The sequence below is a fragment of the Halichoeres trimaculatus genome, unplaced genomic scaffold (assembly GCF_033239565.1).
Source record: "Halichoeres trimaculatus isolate MK-OKI-2021-1 unplaced genomic scaffold, fHalTri1.1 fHalTri1_scaffold_8, whole genome shotgun sequence".
NCBI lineage: Eukaryota > Metazoa > Chordata > Actinopteri > Labriformes > Labridae > Halichoeres > Halichoeres trimaculatus.
The window spans coordinates 29255281-29276443 of NW_027437186.1; the positions used below are offsets into that span (position 1 = coordinate 29255281).

The 21163-nt window shown below is 38.9% G+C and overlaps 1 protein-coding gene across 20 annotated transcripts in view; it reads right to left on the reverse strand.

Moving 5' to 3' along the window:
* Positions 1-21163, reverse strand: part of dst (dystonin) — a 119098-nt gene that overhangs the window by 81559 nt on the left and 16376 nt on the right. For 14 of the 20 annotated variants that reach the window (XM_074675156.1, XM_074675165.1, XM_074675163.1 and 11 more), the window contains 5 exons: positions 12826-12887; positions 6830-6919; positions 4206-4307; positions 3086-3163; positions 1837-1929 (listed from right to left, as the gene is read on the reverse strand). In XM_074675156.1, the coding sequence (XP_074531257.1) occupies positions 1837-1929; positions 3086-3163; positions 4206-4307; positions 6830-6919; positions 12826-12887 (425 nt within the window). The remainder of the gene's footprint in view (positions 1-1836; positions 1930-3085; positions 3164-4205; positions 4308-6829; positions 6920-12825; positions 12888-21163) is intronic. The other 6 variants (XM_074675157.1, XM_074675176.1, XM_074675171.1 and 3 more) reach the window with 1 other exon arrangement.

Consider the following 21163-nt stretch of genomic DNA (forward strand, 5'->3'; position numbering starts at 1 on the left):
GAGTGAGTACGGTGAATGAGATGTGATGAATAAGTGAAAAATAACCACAGCACATAGACAGTGAGCGTACATCAGGGCAAAACAAAGAGATGAGGCACACAGTAGATCAGCAGCAGCAGCAGATACAGTAAAACACACATTACATCATGCCTCAGGTGGAGTCGCCACTGTGAGAAATCCAACAGCGGCAGCTTCATGAAATTATATCAACTTCTTATCGTTGCAGACATGAACAAACAAAAGAGTGTCAACAAAACACTGGCAGTGAAACCCTAAACCAGCAGCTCTGAGGTCAAGAGTTTAGCAGCACACACACTCTCACAGAGAGAGCTCTCACTGTATATACAAGAAGATGTGAAAAATGAGCCTGCAGATATATGAAAAGCATGTCCCTCCAAACAGCCTCTGTCCTGACTGCCATACACAAGCACGTTATATAAAACAGAGCTGAGTTCATACATGTCCGGCTGCTGTCAGCCGTGCTTATATAAGCCGAAGGTGTGTACCATGCTTCGACATTTTCTCCTGAAGTGTTCTGTTATCCTCCACAAATCAAGAAGAAACAGGCCCACTGCTGCTGGATCAAATGCTCAAGGGCTTGCGTGTGAATGACAGCAGCAGGTGTTGGCATCATCACAGACGCTATACCTGTCAGAGCGTTTGAGTCCAGGCGAAATGATATGAGCTACTTTTTCCTTCATATGTGTTTGAGAGCATTAGTCACACTGAAGTGTTCTTGTTAAATCAGAATAAACTGCCTCAACGCTGCACCAATCAGTGTTATAAGTTAAAAAAAAGAGTGATATCCCTTTACCCGACGAAGAAACCAGTCACACAGACTGTGCCAAAGATATTAATAATTGCAACATAAGACTCTCAGAGAGAGAGAAGGAGAGGAGATGAAGGGAGGAGAAAGGAAGAGAAATAAGATTTGGAGTGAATATTTCAGTGGACACCTGGATTGTCCGGGCATGTTCACACTACAGCAATAAAATGAAGATTATTCCCTGAGAGAACATTTTTTCAGAACATGCAAGAAGAAATATAAGCTCAGCCTGGAGCGCAAAAAAATGTAAAAACCAGTTCAGGTCTTCAGGTATGGAGTAAACGTAGCTGCACATTTCTGTTTGGTGGACTGGGTTTTGCACAAAAGTTACAACTTTATTTATGCAAACAGGTAGCTAAATCAGAAACTCATGAGTGTGTAAGCATAAATGCATAATTAAAGCATGTGTTAATCTTGATTAACTCTCATTGATTTTACTCTCAAAGAATCTAAAAATCAACCCTGCCGTCTCCTCAAATATAAATCTTCACAACTGGGTCAAAGACCAACCATGTCTAAAGTGATACTGGAGAGACGTTAAAGCTAAAAGGAGCCATCTGGTATCAACTCATCAAGTTACAACTCACACTCTATCAAACATCAACAGTGCAATGTCTAAAGAGTCAGACAGCAGTCACACATCCAGCACCTGGAACCCTGCACAGGTTCGACACCTTGTGGTCAAACACAGAAACATCAGTTTTATGAATGAGAGCTTGCACAAGGTAAACATGTTTAAACGCTGCAGTGGAAAAGGGGCTGACGAGCTGTTTTTCTGACAGAGTTCCTAAATATGCAAAGATTATTTAATGCACTCAAAACATCTTTTAGCCCTACAAAAATAAAAGCAGTTCTTTTTCAAAATCCTGAGCATTAAAACTTGCAAGTCGTGCACATTTTTTACCATTTATCTGGATGTAAAGATGCATGCCAGTTTTAAAACTAGCAGCCATTTACAGTCACTGGTCTAAAATAAGAAGATGATTCAACCATAAGATAATAAAACTTACCTGAAAGTGCAGAATTATGGTCCAGATCAATCCCAGGGTCAGTTTGGGGTTACCATCTGTGATGTCATCGTTCCTGATATTTACAAGTTTGACCTGAAGAAGTGAAGCACATGATATTACAATCTATCTTTCAATTTATTTATTTATTCATCACATTAAAAACGTAAAACAAATCTTGTTTCAGTGTTTTTTGATGCACTTTTAATGTATACCATGTATTTAACACAGCACCACAAGGTGGCACACTAGTCTCTATATTACGTCAGGACATGTTGTTACTGTAATCCTGAGGATCTGAGATAACAGCATGCTCATAGTAAGATGATTTAAACTTTATAAAATGATTTATTTAGCACATCTCAGTGTGAAAAGCTGTTTACTGTGAATTAAAAACAGAGTCTAAAAATGTTCAGCTCAGAGCGCTTCATTAATCCCTTCAGCGCATGCCTAATCATCTGTGATAATCATAATCAATAAGCTGCAGGGGGAGATGTAGACGAGTCTAAGTAGTGAGATCCTTTTACATTAAGAGACTGTGAGGATGGATGCATGTGTCGGGTGTGTAATGTAGCTAAAAACGAAAGAACAACTCATTTGTGACCATCTATGAATCCTTTGTCTCGGGTCTTACGTCACATCTGGCTGCGGCTCAGCTTGGCCGTGTTCATAACATCCCCGAGCTGAGGGACGGGGGGGAGGGGAGGGCAATCAAAGCCCTTTGAAAACCCACAGCCGGAGCCCCCATCAGGGCTCCTTAAATGCTGCTATTACAATTAGCAGGCTGCTGATTGAAATCTTTCGTACAGAGAGGTGCCGTGAGTCCTACAGCATGTGACGTCTGGAGAAAAGTAATCACCACTGAGTGAAGCCATCCCACTTCAATTACATATTTGCCTTTCAGAATATGATGCAATTCCCAGAATACAATGCAGCTGCACGGATGAACGAAGCATTAATATTTGTTTTTTGGCTGCTAGCGCCTTTGATACAACGTTTTAGCTTGTGTCAGAGCACAAAACTCTTATTCAATTTGAGTTCAGTCAATTTGAGACTGCTCTGAAATCAAACAGGGACAGAAAAGAAAGAAAACAGATGATTTTTTCCTATTACATCACTGTTTGATTGATTTTATTTGTAGATCTGGCTGCATGCTGTTTTATGACAGCATAATCCAGATCCAAACACTGAAATCATTTTTCTGACAACACCAGCTCATGAAGAGAAAAACAGATGACAACTCGAGCCATACCTGCCGCCTCTTTAAATAATCCAGTGCTATCTGTACATTCTGGAGTCTGTGAAAGCGCATCCTCCCTCTCTCTCGAGGCTGTGGACAGAAAAAGGGAAGAATAATGTATCGTCATCAGTTTTCACTTCAAATCAGAGGACACATTTTTGTAAAGTGATTAGTAGCGTTGAGGTCACGGGACATGCTTACCCTCTGATCTGGTGAGGTAAAAACTTTAAGGAACACACAAAAAGCTCTAACCATGATAAGAGGAGCCGGCTTAGAATCAGTGTATATTCAGAACATTTTCCACCATTTGCAACCCTGTGTTGTTGTTTTTCCTCTAAATATCTGCAACAAACCCACTGATAGTGTGTGTAGATGAATGTTACATTTAGTTCCCAATGCTTTAGCTAAGACACGAAATGTAAAGTCTAAAATTAAAAAGCAATTACTTGACGTCTTGGGCAAGTCTGTAATCTCATTTTAGTGGCGAATGCACGTGGACAGTCGAGGGGGGGCCACAGCATGAGGTAATGAAATGGAAAATGCATTGAAGCCAAGCTGCAGCAGCAGCAGAAGACTTGTGCTGCTTTCAGCCGCTGAGACAAGAATCCGACTCATCTCTATAGCAAAGCGATAACATTTCATAAACCCCAGTTCCACAGCGTTTGGTTCAGAGGATCTCATTCAATTACCCCAAAGCAGCAGATGGAAAAATGTCCTTATGCTTACGTAGGATTGGAGCGCTTTGATCGTACAGCTCAATGATGGGAAAAGCTAAAGAAATGGATGCAAAGACCCAAGCTCGATGTAATTTATGCATATCTTTACCACTTTTTGAAGGTCAATGAGCCAAATTGGTCGTCATTTCAAAGCATGAGCATGAAGTTGTTGGGTCTTTGGATCATTTCACAGCATCATTAACATCATCTGATCATGTAAAGGTGTTTTTATTGATCAAGAGGTTGTTCAGTGAAATCACAAAAGTCTCTACTCGTAAAGAACTACAATCTCTGCTCCTACAAAAAGAGGAATCATACAGTGGGATTGTTTCTACACTCCTGTTAACCGACCACCGCACGCTCTCAATTAGTTTGTTAAAGGGGGGTGTGATGGAGAGGGGGCAGGCCACACGTACCCCCTTATCATCATCCACCGAGTCTCCATCATGCTGCTCAACTGCACATGCTTCTGTCCCACTCACCAACCGCAATGTCTTCAGAAAATCACGCTCCCTTGGCTTATCACCGAAAAGGCAACACATGGGGGAGGAGAGAGGATGACACACATGGCGGCCAAATCAAAGGAAGGAAGACAAATGGACAGAAAGCAAATGAAAGAGAACACAGGAGGAGGAAAAGTAGAGGGGATGTAAACAGAAAACAGCTACTTAGAGGATGAAAGTTAGTTACACTGCAGTGGGGGTCACAGCTGGGAGTCCTCGCAGAGGAATACATGCAGCTTATATATAAATACAGTCAGAGACATCACAGCATGATAACATTATGGAGGTCAGGGCTGCACAAAGTACAGGAACAATGACAGGTTAAGAGAGGAATGAAATAAAACAGCAAAGAGCTGCTGGATAACATGCAGCAACTCAGTTTGCATTGAGACCAAATATAAGAAACAAATTAAAGTGAAATCATAACCAAACCCTAAAACCCTAATGTCTGTTTTTTATTATCGGTTAAAATAATTTTAGGAATTGGAGATCACCTTCTTTTTTTTATTTTTTTTATTTCTAATAAATCTTCATTTAAATTTTGAAGTGTCTTTTTACAGATTTAAAAAAATAGATACGATGATATTTTTTATATTTAATTTTTTTAAGGAATAAGCTCCATTATCCGTCCATGTTTCTCCAAATTATTTCAATACCGCAGTGAGTAGAGCTCATAGATAATTTCCACAATCTTCATATTGGCGAAAAAGCAAATCCTAATTTGAACCTGGATTTAAGAATCGCAAGTTTATCTGCAGAGATTTAATTTAAGTGAATTTCACATCTTATAAATTTTCCATTTTATAGTAAAACAGGTTGAAAATTGCCATTACCAAACAAACAAACAAACAAACAAACAAAAAAAATTATACTGTTTACTATTTTAGTACAAATAATATATAATTTGGAGATTTTTCTTTTTTTCCAATGAATTTTGATTTAACTTTGAGTTTTTCACAGTTTTTTACAGTTCAAAAAGAAGTTTCAAATGCAGATATTGTTAATTCATGTCAATATTTTTTAAGAATAATACTCCTATTTCTTTTCACATCCCTCAAGATAAATGAGATACTGCTGTCCTGTCATGAATAGAGCCCTGCAACTGCATAATTTGCACAATCTTCATTTGAACAGAAACTTGAAGCCTATGAGGACCTTCATCTTCATATTTTTTGAGGTTTTGTTTCATACAAATGTTCCAAACCTGGAAACAATAAACTTGCATTTTACTTCACCAGCTGTGTTGCTTGCTCAAAGTTAGATTCTTATGACTGTGATATGAACCAATCATTAAAATATGTTACAGAAACAACGCCCTGTATCACACCAGCCATGTGTCAGGTGTTTTGCTCTGATTCCATGAATTTTATGCTCATGAGTGAAACACTCTTTGCCTCCTGAGGGGCACAGTTACTGCCAGCAGGGAGCCGCAAGGAATCTGACACAGACGTTTGATAACTTCTCATGTGGTTGTGATTCTTAAACACATGAAAAAAAAAACACAAGGGTGTGTCAACCTAACTGTTTTTGCGTGTGCAATCTGGTGAATTGGCACCTAACAAAGGATCTAAAGTAGGTAATGTTCCTGTGGTTTTGGATTTTGTAATATTCCCGAGCACATCTACATTTTTCTATGACAGCTGCAATCTTACAACTCATTATTTTAGAAACATCACCAACATGTCTGACACTGTTTGGTCCTGCCAGTACAACCTCATTTAAGAGCACTGTTTTTAATCATTTTTTAAAAACCATTACCTTGCTGTGTACATTTTAATTCCCACTAACCCCTTAATAAAATGACAACATGAGCCAATGAATAATTTTATTTTTATTAACAAAAACATAACTTTTGAATCTCAAATTGATAGTTTTACCATTTTTACATTATTTTTTATCTTATCTGTTTTTAAAGAATAAAAGACTAAAGCTTTGCACAGTTAGAATGTTAAAAAAGCAAAGTTAGCAAAATTAACTTTATTAGTTATTCATTACTGACTGCCAAAATCTTAGTAGTAAATATTGCACATCTCCTTCTTGCAGGCTTTTTTGAAATGCTATTTTGTAGACGAAAAGCAGTGTATTAAGGGTAAATCTCACACCTAACATCCCACTATGACTGTATCCAACAAAACATATATAAACATGTAAAGAAAAGGATTTTGCAGCCTCTATTAACATCACATACAGAAACACAGAACAGCTAAACACAAAGATGAGCACATCAGCTCAGATTTACCAAAACACAACAAAAAACGACAGGGAACAAAATATGACCAAGACCTGAAAATCATGCTCAAAACTATGTCAATGAGTAAATTGTAACCATGACTGAATCCTATGATTCTCTTCTTTCATCAGTATCATGATTAAAGACGGAAGGACAGGGCATGAATGTCAAAAAGTCTTCTTTCCATGTAGATGTCTAAAGACAGTGTTTTGATTTCATAAAACTCAATAGGATCACAAAACACAAGACTCAGTTCAACATTTACTATAAGAGTTTAAAAACCAGGGCAGAAAAATTGTTAACTCACCAATGTGTCTCCAGACAAAACCTCCAGCAGTGAGATCAGGTTATGTCCATCTCGTAGGTCTTCGTACAGGTCATTTATATGCTTTCGTACCTGACATAAGGAAGAAAACAAAACGTTAGCAACCCGTGATGATGAAATGATGATAAACAACTGTCCATTGAACTGATATACTCATATAATCAGTGCCAATGTGGTCAACATGTGAAGGGTTGGGATCTGCATTAATCAGAGATACCAATACCGATTGAGTATGGAGGTGGAAAAACATCTTAAAGGAGAGCATTTCTTAATAATTTTTAGGATTCAGCCCTTGTTGCACCAATGGTAGCACTGATTCCTTGTTAGGGATTGGTACCTTTCACATTTGAAACGATAAGATACCGATGCCCAGTGCCTGGCAATCGGTACCGTATCGTTAACGTTACAGATTTTTGGTACTTTTTTGTGTTTATGTGGTAAAAATATCAATTTGTTTAAAAGTAAAGTAGTTAAAGTTTTTCTTTTTCAATTTAACATATTTGTTCTTCAATATATAACCGTGCAATGCTGTGTTCATGTCCAGCATGGGAAATCGCCAGTCCCTTATAGTCACAAGGATGCGTTTAGGTACCTAAACATGGAGCCTTTTGATTCTACATGAATCAGTACTGGGTACTTTTGACAGAATTTGGTCTGTACCTATAAAAGTACCTAATTTGGTACGCATCCCTAATCCTTGTCAAAGTGAATTTGAAAGTCCGTAAAACATTATGTAATATTCTTATATATTGTGTTTTATCAGTGCAAACAACAATCTGCTCAGCTCCCCAAGTCTTCTCCATGTGCTGTTAACATCTTCACCATGTTCATCTGGACTAACTAAAAAATGAAACCATTCCTACATTAGTCCAATCATTGTTTTCTGAATTACATATAAAAAAGCTCAAAGTACCTAAAAAACAAACAGATTATTCCCATCCCAATACACCCTGATGAGGTCACGCTGAGGTAAATAATAGATAAGTCAAGTGTACAAATAAAAACACCAAGTCCAAGGGAACAAATCTTTCCTGATTATGACACAAAAAATTTAAAAGACATCCAGAGTCTTTCATATAAAACTATTTTCACATAATTTCTGATTTTTCTTGCACAGCATTCAATAAAGTTGTTAATTTATTCATTAATTTATTTAGAAACTATTTGTAAGCATTAGATATCAAAATGCAGGACACGGGGAGGAAATTGCCGAAAAAGTCAGTTTTTTGTCATTTGTGGGAAAAAAAAACGTCGCTGTATTTCCGAGATGTCACTCATAGTATGCAGCATTTTAGCATCTTTCAGCTCATTGTTTTAGTTCTGCAGCCCTAAAAATAAATAAATGAACAAACAAACTTGGTATTTTCCATGTCAGCCATGTTTTAGAGAACCCTGTTTGAGTTTACTTCAGACAGTAATCTCTTCCTCATTCAGAGTCAGAATTAAACTTTAATGAATGAGCTAAACCAAACACTTGATAATACCTTGTGTGTTGGTGTCATTGTGACGCCTCAACAAAGCACTTGAGCGTGGCACTTGACAGCTCTTGTCCCAGGCTTCTCCTCCCAGCAGACCCATCGCTCTCTCCTTCCTGTCCTAAATACCACGCCTCTGAAATCACCCCGCTGCCCGCTGACCTGCTTTCACACAGGGCTTTCAGCGCTGTAATCCCAGATAGCAGCCGCAGCTGTGGAGCCAAAATAGACCTGCACCCTTATGTTATTGGGTCAGACGAGCAGAGCCCCAACCATTACTCAGCACCTCTCATTTCTCAGGGAGCATGTGTGGGGCCTGCTGAAATCTGGCTGTCAAACATGAACTGAAATTAAAATATTTCAATTAAATTATTAACTCAAGTCTACCAGATTCAAACAGATTCGAAGTATAAAACCAATGATTTTAATTTCTTATACGTAAATTGTATCTGTCGCCCCACAGACAAAAACACTGTTTGCCGTTTTCATCTGTCAGTATTGAGACAAAACTGACCTAATTGATAAAATGTCTTTGATTAATCTGTGTGAGCCGAAGGCACCATCTCCTAAAGGCCTAGCTGGAATACAACCAGCCATCAGCGCTGACCCATGAGACTCACTCCCCTTAAAGTCAGGATTGATCTAATTGGCAGAGCTCTTAAATTCAGCCTCAGGGCAGGTTTAGGTCTGGCACCGAGCTTTGAAGATGATGATCAAAGGACACAAAGACCCTCAGGAGCAAACAATACAACACCACAGAAAAAGGATGGCTGTTAACACGGATGGCTCACATTTGTGTCTTTGAGAAAAAATACGGATGAGGCAACCAAATATTCTGCTACCAGTCACATTATTAGTCAAAACACCAAACTAAAAGGATTGTTTTGGCCAACCAGATGATCTAGCAAAAATCTAGAGAGACAGAGGTGTTTTTGAGAAAATGCTGACATCAGCAAACATGCTAATGTTTAGCAGGTGTAATTTTTTGCTATGTTACCAAGAGTATGTTGGTTCAGTGTTTTAGCGTGTTAGCAATACCACAGTAATTGCACCAGAAGCTGATAAGTATGTTATTTTGTTCTGAATTAGAAAAATCTGGGTTTTGACGTGCTGACAGAAGTCAATGAAGTTCAGAAAAGGTCATTATAACTAATCTTGAAAGGAACAGAAACTCAACACATGATAAAGCACTAAATATCTCATCAAACAGTGCTTCGAATACTGAAACCTCAAAGGTCAGCTACAAATCAATACAAAAAAAACAGCTGTGGAAATCTGAGTTTCCTATCACTGATACATCTGATCAGTGTGATATTTTAGAAGGAAAAAGATGGAGCAGCTGACTATGCAGCTCCGCCAGTTGTTTATGAGTTATTTCTTATCTACAGTTAATTTCAACATGATACAAAGGTTATATATATAGAGAGACTTCAGATCACAGCTGGGATGGAATGGAATAAAAAAAAAATGAACTCTCTTTTTTGACAGTTTTGATTAATTTTTACAGTAAAAATTCTGTCACAAGACACTGCTGCTGCTCTTACAAGAAGTGTTAAAAACAAAGTAGATGCATTTGATTTATAACTTTGTCCCATAATTGAGATTTTCAAGACAGCACGTACATTTTGTATTAACTTTAGACTTACATCTGAGACTCCAAAATTTGTGTCCATTTATATATTTTTTTAGGTTTCCTTGAGTGTGTTTACATGGCAGACTTGCTCAGTCTTTTTGTTTTAGATTTGCAAGATGTTCAATTAGACTGTTGTTTGAAATTTATTCATTTATTGCCCCTTTAAGGTCATGGTTTATTTACTGTGGGTGTATTTGTTACTCTTGTTTTGTATTTACTTTGAAAACCGGCTGCTGTAACAGCACAATTTCCCTGTGTGGTGCAACCATCTGGGTTTGCAGGCTTGATTATCCTCCTGGTTAAAACATCATAATAAGCTGCCCTCTCAAGGGGCAAAAACATGCGCTAAAGTACCCATGAAAACCCACCAAACTTAGTGTCCTCTTTAGAGGTGAAAATGTGCTATATGTGCTTTTCCTTTTCTTTTTACCCCTGCTCTTCAAAAAGTCTGTGCACACTACTGGTTAAAGCTCCTGTAAAAAGTTTCACAGTCACTCTAAAATTAAAAGAAAAGCTTATACTTTACAGGAATTCAAAATTAAAGATGCAATGAGAAGGATCTGTTTTAATTGCACTCCCTCGCCACCTTGTGGCCTGGAGTCTCTGCACAGTGTTGTAAATTACTTATAGTAAGACCCGTGTTTGTTGTGGCATTTAATATAGATCAGATCAAAACAAATTTTCTTTGTTCAAGACAACTTTTTACTGGATAAGACGCATGGAGGTAAGGTATTTATCAGTACAGTTACGTAGCGATAAGGTTTGAAACGTGACATCAAGCAAACATTTCAGCAGCCACCTATATGTTATCCCAGTGCTCTGACATATCTATAGGCTAACGTGACAACAAGTCAACAACACTGAGTTTGCGAGAGGTTTAGTAGCTGTTTATATTTAGCGCAGCTGGTAGTCCAGTGCTCTAAGACATGTCTGTAATTTGTAACATTAGTAAATCCTGATTAGCTGCGTCCTGCCAGTCATCTACCAAGCAGAGCTAAGACTCTCAAGTTTGAACAAACCACTGCAGAATAACTGCTTAATGTGGATTGGAATGAACATTATCACTAACAGTTAAGCCCCTGTGTTATAGAGTGATACAGCCCAAGCTAAAGGCTAATTAGCCTTTTAGCTTGGGCTGTATCACTCTCCTGTTTATCTTTCTTCTGCTCTTCTGTCCTTTTTCTGTCTGACAGTTAGGCTCCTGTGTCCACCATCACTACAAAATTAATCACAGAAATCGCTTTTAGCAGAGAAAATCACAGATCTCTGTGTTTTATCTCTTCTCACTATAAAACTTTGTCAGCTGCCGTGGTGTTTTCATAGAGACCTGGGCGTGCCGTGAATCAATCTGTTCCTGGTCGACCCGAACTGGAAGCTAAGAAGTAGCAATTTAAAATAACCTGTAACCAGTAATACTGGCGCTGATAATCTCATTTTAAAGTGTGGATTACGATCAGGCATATATCTAGAAGGGAGGATTTTTCAAGATCACTTTGAAACTCCTCACAGCCCCTTTAAATAAGGGACTTTGGTGCCCTCTCCTGAGTGGCTACAGTATTCTGACTTTATCAAGTATCTAGGTGAGCATAGTGAGCTTTACTTTACACTGAAAACTGACTGAACATCTGTGGCTGCTAGCATCCAAAGCATAGGTTATAGGGCTAATGGTTAGCTTTACAAGCTCAAAACATGCATTTAAATGGAGGGAGAGGGACGGAGTGTCAATAATTCAACACAGGATCAGGAACTATTTTCTATTAAAGCTGACTGTGAGGAATTATCCACTAAGAAAGCTGAATATTAGTCTGAAACAATCTTTCTTTGACCAGGGTGTATAATCTCGTAAGGTACCAGCCTGGTAAATTAAGAAAATACACGCAAACTGAGCACTTAATGCAACCGGAAATGTAAGGGGAGAGATAAAAACGGTTCCAAAGGAAATCAATCAATCTTTTGTTACCTACTACAAAGCCTGTTATCAATTAGAGTATCCGAGGGACTCAGAAAACCAGACCAGCTTTCCAGATAAGCTTTCAATCCCCTGTATCAATGAGGTGGCTAAGCAGGAGTTGGATAGCAGCTTGAATTTGGAAGACGTCTCCACCACTTTTGTTAATATGAAAGGGATGATTTAAAAGTAAAGCCTCTCTTTCCCTACAAAAGCAAATAAGAGCATCAGTGACAAACATGACAGCTCCTTAAGAGAAAAAAAGAGGAGATGTCAGACAGGGGTTTACAGCACACCAAAGAAACCGTCTTTCAGTGAGTTTCTCAGGGTAAGAGTGAGGAGTGACATGAGGAGGAGGCCGCAGGCTGGACTCAAACCTGGGCTACCGCAACCTGTTATACCATTTGCACCCTGAATTATTGTTGTTTTTAATCTGACAAGACTCTGCCTACCAGGAAAATATTCAATAAATGGTGATAATGAATGAATGAAGTGATCTATTCTTTACTATGTTGACTAAACGCAAATTAGTCTGCTCTTTAGTGAAAGTAGTGATTTATTATTATTACCACTGCTACTTGTTTTACACATGATCCTCAGACAGTGATTCATTTCACTAAGACATTAGGTGTGACATGTCGGTGCTTGTCCGTCTGTTAAAGTGTTTCATTAACCTGCACAGACAGATGAAACACCTTAGTGAGCGATAAATTCCTAAGTCAACAAAAGACGACCTGTTGCTACAGCAGAGCAACATCACATATTTTGTGTTAAATGTCTTTAACCAGACTTTAATAATATCTGAGAAGGAATGTTAGCCTGTCAGGACCAAACAGGAGGAGGAGTAATTGTTATCAGTGTGAATGGTTTTCTAATGGGCTGTTTATGATGGAGGGAGTACACACAGGATGGCAGGTCTTACCTTTACCAGATGCTGGTTTATCCATTTCGTAAACGTCTTTTTCTGCACTCTGTCTCTTTCATCTGAGGAGGAGAGAGAAGAGGAAACACCCTGTGATTATTTCACATTATAAAGCAATCACCATAGAAGTGTTTGTGCAACATGAGTCTCCTTGATGAATCATCACGATCAGTGGACAAGCCAAATTCTCTTTTGTGTGTGAGCCTGTTATGCAGCCCATTAAGCTGTATTATATTCAGCGGTAACAGGCAGCTCATTTTTGAAGCTTTGCTTCTTGCTCCCTGCTGCACAGAGTCAACGTGCGAAGTTGTTTGTGGAGTCAGAGTTTTGGTGGAAGAAGTCATTGAGGAGAGTCTGAATGAAAGCAGAAGTCTCTGTGGCTGAGGAGGAGGCTGAATGGCATCACTTTCTCCAGCCTCAAGTCGACTATATGATGTTTCTTCCCACTGTCATAGCAACTTGACTTCCCACAGCCACAGACATGCCACACCAAGGAGCGATTCAAACAGAAAGCAAGCTTCATCACAGGTTCATATCAGGAGTTGAGCTATAAACACAAGAGAAAGTGATACTGACAGTTCCATGTGCCCTGTCATGAACATGTTTTGGGGTTTTTCCTTTCTGTACTTTTCCTTTTCTAAAATCCACCCTCCCTCCGGTGTCAGACCAGAGTAGGATCCGGGCCAGTCACCACAACTGTGACTCATCTAGCTGCTTCCACGTCTCTGCCAGACCCAGCTCCACAGAGAACGCTGTAAAACTCACATAAACACAATCGATAACATTTACAATGACCTGCAAGGAAGGTCACAGTTGCTCAATTTCTGCTTGTGGTAGAAGAAGTGTTTTCCTGAACTTTGAGCCACGCGACTAACAAACACAGATAACCTCTTCCCGCCTTTCTCTCGGTGCGGAGTAGAAAATTAAGTTTAGCTCAAGGACATCTTACCAAGTGTTAGCAATAAGCAAGCAGAGACATGATCGATCCATCAAGGAAATGACGCTTAGAGGTAAGATTCATACTGACCCATGCAGCACATAAGAGTTATGATGTGAGCTCTCTGCTCCCTCTCGGTCTTAAACAGGTACTTCATCCTCTGCAGCAGCTCCTGGGGGCTGTCCAGAGGATCACGGTTCAGGTAGACGGATGCCATGACGATAAGCAACTGAGGAAGCGGTTTACTGTCTTCCTATTCTTGGCTGCCTGCCTCTCTGCCTGCCTGCCTGCCTGCCTACCGAGCAGCCTCTAGGGCAGCCGTGACTCCTTCTCTCATCAAGCATCCAGAGCGAGTCCCGTCAGGTTTTCCATGGCTACTCACTCGTCTGAGTTTCCACGCGGTTTGGTGTTTATTTTGCTACAGCACTGAAAACCGCAAAAAATTCATAGCTTTGTATTTTTAGAAAAAGGAAAACTCTTTGTGAACATGCTCAGAGAGGACGTCTTGATGCATTTCTGCAGGATACAGCCAGTTTGTTTAAGAAGCAGTCTGATTATAGTGTTTGTCACTTTAAAATTGCCAATAACACAATTCTTGAGCAACAAAATCATGTTCAAACACAGACTTTAACTTTTATGGATGCAATACATTTCAGGTAATTATCTCTATTATTTAGCTGCCAAGCTTCACCTCAATGTTAACATCAGGAATCACAAACCGAGAACACATGCGGGCATAAAAGTAAACACGCTTTATGATCCAACATGAGAAAGCAGAAACATTGGAGAGTCACTTGTAGTTTGGGTTAAAAAAGCTGACACAGCTCATTTTAAGTTATTATTTGCTCCGGAATGATTCTGAAACATGCTCTGCAAAGATAACCGGGGTACCTTGAGAGCTCTGTGACAACTCTCTCTGCAGATTCCTTCATTTAGTTCATCTAAAAATAGTGCCAAAAGCAGCTCAGACCTGTAAAGTGGGTTAGTTTGACAATTATTTGTAACATCTAGATCAAAGGCTGGCATGTACTAAAAAGCTCCACATCAGTGTGTCTCTTCATCGTCTGCATTAGCAGTATTTATCAGTAAAAGAAGGAGCATGGAGGAAACAGCATGTCCTCATATTGAAAATGTGATGCAGTGAGACGTTTACGAGCAGTTCTGCTGTGTCACTGCTGATGTGCCTGTTTCTGCGACTCCACCGCTGAATAAACTGAGAGAAAGATAAAGCAGTGCAGCCAGAAGCAAGACACCAATTTGGTTTATAAATCTGGTTTCTAAGCTCTTTGCTGCATAATGTATAACCCTCTACAGAAAAAGCTCATTAATATAGATTTGTTCAGGAAGTATTCCAGGAATCTCTGCGGCTCAGAGCAAAGGGCAGGAGCTGACCCAGCGTTCACACACACTCAGCAGGAGGCGAATGTACTTCACTTACTGACTTACTGCACAGATTAATGATAACAGGCATGATTAATAAATTCAGAACTACCTCCAGGGCTGTGAAAATCAGCTCACATGAATCCTTTACATTTCGACTCATTAATGTAATGTAATGAGTGTAAACAGAAGCAGTCTTTTAAAGGAGGTGTGAATGTGCTGTGAGATGAGCTATTCTTGTACCTGTGCCTCTGATAAACTGAAGGTGTGCTAAACCGTATGGTGCCCTCTTGAGGATCTCACCAGAATAAAGAGGAAGCAGAAACTCAGGTTTAGTTTCACTCACCACAACTTTGAATTCAGCATTTCTTATTTCATGATGATATGAGAAGATAATAAAAGAAAAGTAGACATAATTCAGCCACAAACACTTTATGTGCAACTATTCATACAACAAAATGTAAGACCAGATATTACATCAGGATGTCGCACTGTTGTTTTATTTGTTTATTTTGCTTTAAGGAAAACTGTGTTATTATTTTACTGCAGCTCAGAGAGCTCAACATACACGTAAAAAGTTTCTGATTTCTTCTCTGCAGCTGATGGTGTAGAGCTTGTTTTTAGTTTATCATTACAAAAGTGCTGCTAAGGACCAAGGACAATTAGGGACAACTTGCTGTTTGCTTATCTGTTTATTTTCTCGCTTGTGTGTACAGAGAATTGATTTATTGAAAATAAATGTTAAATACCTACCTCTCATTCATTTTTCAAAATTTGATTCAACTTATGTGTTTATTTGTGTCTTTATTTTAATTCATTTAATTAATTTAAACATTTCAACACCTCTTCTTTCATAATGTCAGTATCCCTGTTTGTTATTAAATCTTTCTTGACTCTATTTTTTTTCCTTCTCCTTCCTTTTGGTATAATTGTGTTAATATGAAAAGAAGAATTACTGAGTGTCATGCATGACATTTGCATGTAAACCTGGGGTGTATGTAAATACAACTGCTCAATAAAATGAGTCAATTTCTCCTAATGGGGGATCAATAAGGGAGATAACATCTAACCTTTGAATACACAGCTTCAACATTTACCCCATAACTCATTCACCAGCAAAACAACAGCCAAACAAAATTCTCTGTGAAGCTTATTCCAACTTTTTACTTCAGAATTTTTTAAAAAAGAAAGAAAATTAACTTAAATCAACCTTTGAATTCAGAGCAGGTGGGTTTAAAACTTTGAAACTCAGGAACACTAATAAAACAAATATGAAATTTAACAGAAAGTCTCAAAGCAAAGCTTGAAAAAGAAACTCCTCACAAGAGCCAGGAGCTCAGACTTTGTCACCTTGCAGCGAACTGCTGAGGTGTAAATTTAACAGTTACTGTGTGACAAACTTTTCTGGCAGCAGTATGAGACTCGGGGAATAGTTACAGCAACAACATGGGCTTAAAAACCTGATGACAGTTTAATTTCTGAAACTTTCATTTTCTGTGCAAAGCTCCAAATCAGCAGAAATCATGTTTATCCTTAACAGAGTGACACACAGTCACTGATAAGATCTGATTTGACCAAAACTTCTTATTCTTGTTTTATTCCTGTTTAATGTCTCATTGTTTTTAATCTGATGTTTGGAGGTTGTTAAATAGTTAACGTTCAAAAATAAATCAGCAGCCTGACCCTGGACTTTATTTAGTTAATGTTTGAAGGATTATGAACGCTGAACTAACCCACACTTTCTTAAATCACTTTTTAACTCATGACATAAGATCTTTGAGGCTGTCAGGAAAATTGAGGGACTTAAGGATCATTTAGGGGACAATTTACACCAAATAATGGGTTAACTGATAGTTTTAAAGCACTATAGCCTTTTGTAATGACAGTTTATATTAAATTAAGTGCTTTGCTTCTCCCAGCAATGTCTGCAAAGGATACACATGAGCTAATGTGTAAAAGTCTCAGGCGTTTGGTATCCTGTGTTTTACGCTGTCCATGTTACAAATACGACCTCAGTCAGAGCTTGCGAACACACAGCCATGCAGCTCCTCAGACACTTATTTGTAGACCTCAGTGAAGCACATGTGTGTGGCTATAAATAGCTCCAACCCTAAACCATGCTGCCCCTTCAACTGCAGACCACAGAATCAGAGCCTCTGAGGTGATGTCCTTCATTTCCTTACACAAGAAAAATGACCTCAGTTTGCACCAGTGGTCAAGTTGAGTCTTTAGAGCAGATGACTTCATGTATTCCTGGATAAAGTCTGTTAATTAGACGTTTTCTGTTGGTTACATTTCTTCCTTCCTGGGAGATGTTTATATATGATTAATGATGTTTGTCCAGTGTTGCATTTAAATACTCAAAAGCTCAACTTTCTGGATGCGACACTAGTTGCATATCTGCAGGGATGATACGAGAGAGCTCGGAGCAAAACACGAGAATTTATAAAACTGAACCTGCAGAGCAGTCAACAGCACTTCACACTCATGTCTTCAGACTTACATGTCTCTCCCAGAAGCAGAGGGACAAATAAACAGTTACTTTCAGGGGAAATTCGGGCCCAGGGGGCTGCTGACAGCCTTTGGCCTCTGGTTACGTCAGGGTGCCGAGAATATCCTCACATTCTGAGCAGAGCAGAGTCAAAAAGTCCTGGCAATCAAAATCCAGCCTGTGTAATCCTCTTGACCTCGCATGGGAGGGAAATCAAAACAGACATAAAGACAGCGCTGAAAAAAAGCCCTCAACCCTCCCGCTTGTGACAAGGACTCGCTAAACATTCTTGCTCAACAGCTCTCATTTCACATCTCTTGTGTCACAACCAGCTCAGTAAGCAAAGGTATGTTTGTTTTAGCTTTGTTTAGAGCATGAGGCTTTGTGTTGCATGGCAGTGGCTGGGATTTTATCATACAGGTTTATTGCTCTGTGTATTCAACCTCAGTTAACAACAGATTCCCTATATCAAATTGAAAAAGAGCTTTGGGATATCAATAACAGGAAATAAAATCAGTGAAATTATCTGATCACTCTCGCCTAAAGAACAGCAGTAAATGATCCTGGCTACTAAAACAAATACAAAAAGGACAAAAAAGGATAAAAAATTGCTGTATGACGGAGCCTAAAACCTAAAAATGCCTGATGGGACCAACTACATTCAAACAGGTTTGACTAAAATGCCTGAAAACACACACTTTTAACAGTGCACAGCTAAACTGTAATAGGCTTAAGTTTGTTATTTTTTATTGAATGAGAAAAGGAAAGCATGGTTTCTTAAATACTTAAAATGTTGTGTCCTACTTTTAAGGACTAAAAGAAATCATACAAACAATAAAAGCAATTAAAAATTAAATGGAATCGGAGAACAGATTTTAGTATGAAGGAGTGTCGTGAGTTGAGAAACCAATGTGGGACTGATTGTGCAAGTCTAATTTCCTCAGGCAGGCTTTTCCAGGGTCAAGGTGCTTTGACAGCAGAAGCTCTGTCACCTTTAGCTTTTAGTTTAGACCTTGGAACGGCTGTAAGCACAGCCAAAATATCTAAGTCTGCATCCTGGCTCACAGGGGGATAAAAGCTTAGAAACATAGGGAGGGGTGAGTCCATGTTAGTTTTAAAGTGATTGAAGGGATCTTAAAAAAATCTACCACCAATTTAAAAACAGCTAAAATTGGAGTGATTGGAGTGAGCTGTGCTGTATCTTAGCAGTGAGGTCAGCAGCATGCTAATGTCCTCACAATGTCAAGATGTAGATGCACAGCATGCATAACAAACAGTCTGATCCATATACATAAATACAAAATTTGTATATTAGCCTGAATTTTTTAATGCAGTCTATAAACACATCAAAGTTACAGGTTATATGAAATATGCCTCTGGTTCAACTGGAGACAAGAGACACAACTTTTGAAATCCAGTCTAAGCTGATTTAAGTTAAAAGAGACCTAGTACCAGGACACTATTTACATCTGATGAGGATCCTGCTGTCATCTTTCCTCTTGACAAAACTTAACTGATGTGGAAATATCCAGCTGCTAAACATTAACGTGTACTGCTTCATCTTTCAAGCTTGCTGCTCAGTGCGATGAAATTAATCAACAGATTATTGTATTTTAAATGATTATTGGGATGATAACAAAAGTAAGGATGTAACAAGTTATAAATTTAGTGAGTAACTGTAATGCTATTACTGGAATTTTATTTTTTTACACTACTTGTAACCAGTAAAACAAACAGACAACCAACCGACTTTATGATCCAACTTTGTAGGAACCAAAAAGCTCATAATATGAAAAAAATATGTGATTTTGTCTGAAGGAAAGTGAAAACATGATGTTTCTAGAGGATTTGTCCTTTCTTATAGAATCCTAAAATGCTAATATTGACCAGTTTCTCTCATCACACAGCCTACATTGATTCTTTTAAGTGTTTAATGTACAGTCTCTCTATAAGAGGAGCTTACAGGAGCGATGACTCAGCACAAATATGCTTAAGTTTCCCTCTGCATTTCACTGAGGAGGATGCACACATGGTATATTCACAGACAGCAAATAAAGTACGAGCAGGGTTGTAAACAAAGCACTTGAGGGGAAATAGTCGCGTTTGCATTTCTCTCATTCTTTCTGAGTGAGAATTCTCTCTGTCATCTCAGAGGGGCAGGGCAGCATCTCAAATATGTGACAAGAACAGCTCTGCAGATGAAACAGGTTGTCTAGCCTCGAAAGAAACCCTTTCAGTCTGAGTTTTCTTTAAGACAGAGAAAAAGTGACTAAGTCCTGGCTCCTGTGCAGACATCATTACCATCTTTATGGGAGCTACTTTCTGCAAAGTGCTACAGAGGTGAAGAGGCACAGTGAGAGCCACAGTTTCCAGCCTCTTCATCAACACTGTTTTACCTTAAATCCAGTCAAAATACAGCACACTCTTCCTAAAAAGGTGCACTTTAACAACAGTTACTGACATCTGTATCATTAGGTCTCAGGCTGTGGGGGTGTAGAATTTAGTACGGACATCAGTGAAGCAGAAATATCCTACGACCCTTGATGACAAGCAAATGGAGTATGAAGGTGAAACTGGCACAGCGCTCTTATCCACACGCTATCACCACAGAGGCACTCAGGGAAGTCAAGGAGGGGGAGAGAGAAAGGGAGCATTAGCGGCTGCTAATGGGACATACACATTCAAACAAACACACACAGCTGCTAATGTTCCAATACCGAACTCCATGTGCAGCAGCTGTGACTGCCATGTCTGAGAGCATTTGTGCAGAGGACATCGGAAGTCTGTTCTTTCTCTGATCTCCCAGAAACAACACAAATTTCCCCTTAAGTCTGCAGAGCACAGTCAGCAAAAGTTCATGTTTTCAGTGTCATCTCTAGTAGAGGGACACTGACCAGTCATGCAAACGTTTTAAGAAGCTTCTCTCTAACAGATGCATGACCAATGAGCTTTGTTCAGGTCTTTTGGATTTGACAGGTGCTGCATGACAAAAAATGCTATCATTCAATAAGGGATGTGTCATGATTTTGGAATATTTGAATAATTGTTTAATAATAGAAAACAGAATAGTTTGACTATCTGACTATCATCTCGTCTCATCTTATCTTAGAATAAGTCCCTGGTTGTTATGTGGTGAAACTGCTTTTCCCTACTAATAAAAAAACTTCCATGTAACATGAGAAAGCATCAGTGCCAGTCCCAGATGAAACAGGTGTGAGGCTGTGAGGTTCAGAAATGGAGGAAGTCACAGAAACTTCTTTAACACCAAAGAGTTCTGGGAGGCACGACAGAAATATGACAAATATGTGAATCATATCCAGCTCACCTACAACAACTTTACACAGTCATCAAATGGATCTCCATCTCCTAATATCCACATGGGGTATCTATCTGAATATCTGTGAATAATTAATGGTGACTATCAAACAGCTTTCCCTGACTCCCCATGAGACAAAATCCTGCATGATGAACAAACCACAAAAGTACATCAAAAGGCACAGTGACTAAGAAAAACCCTAAGCAGCATGCAC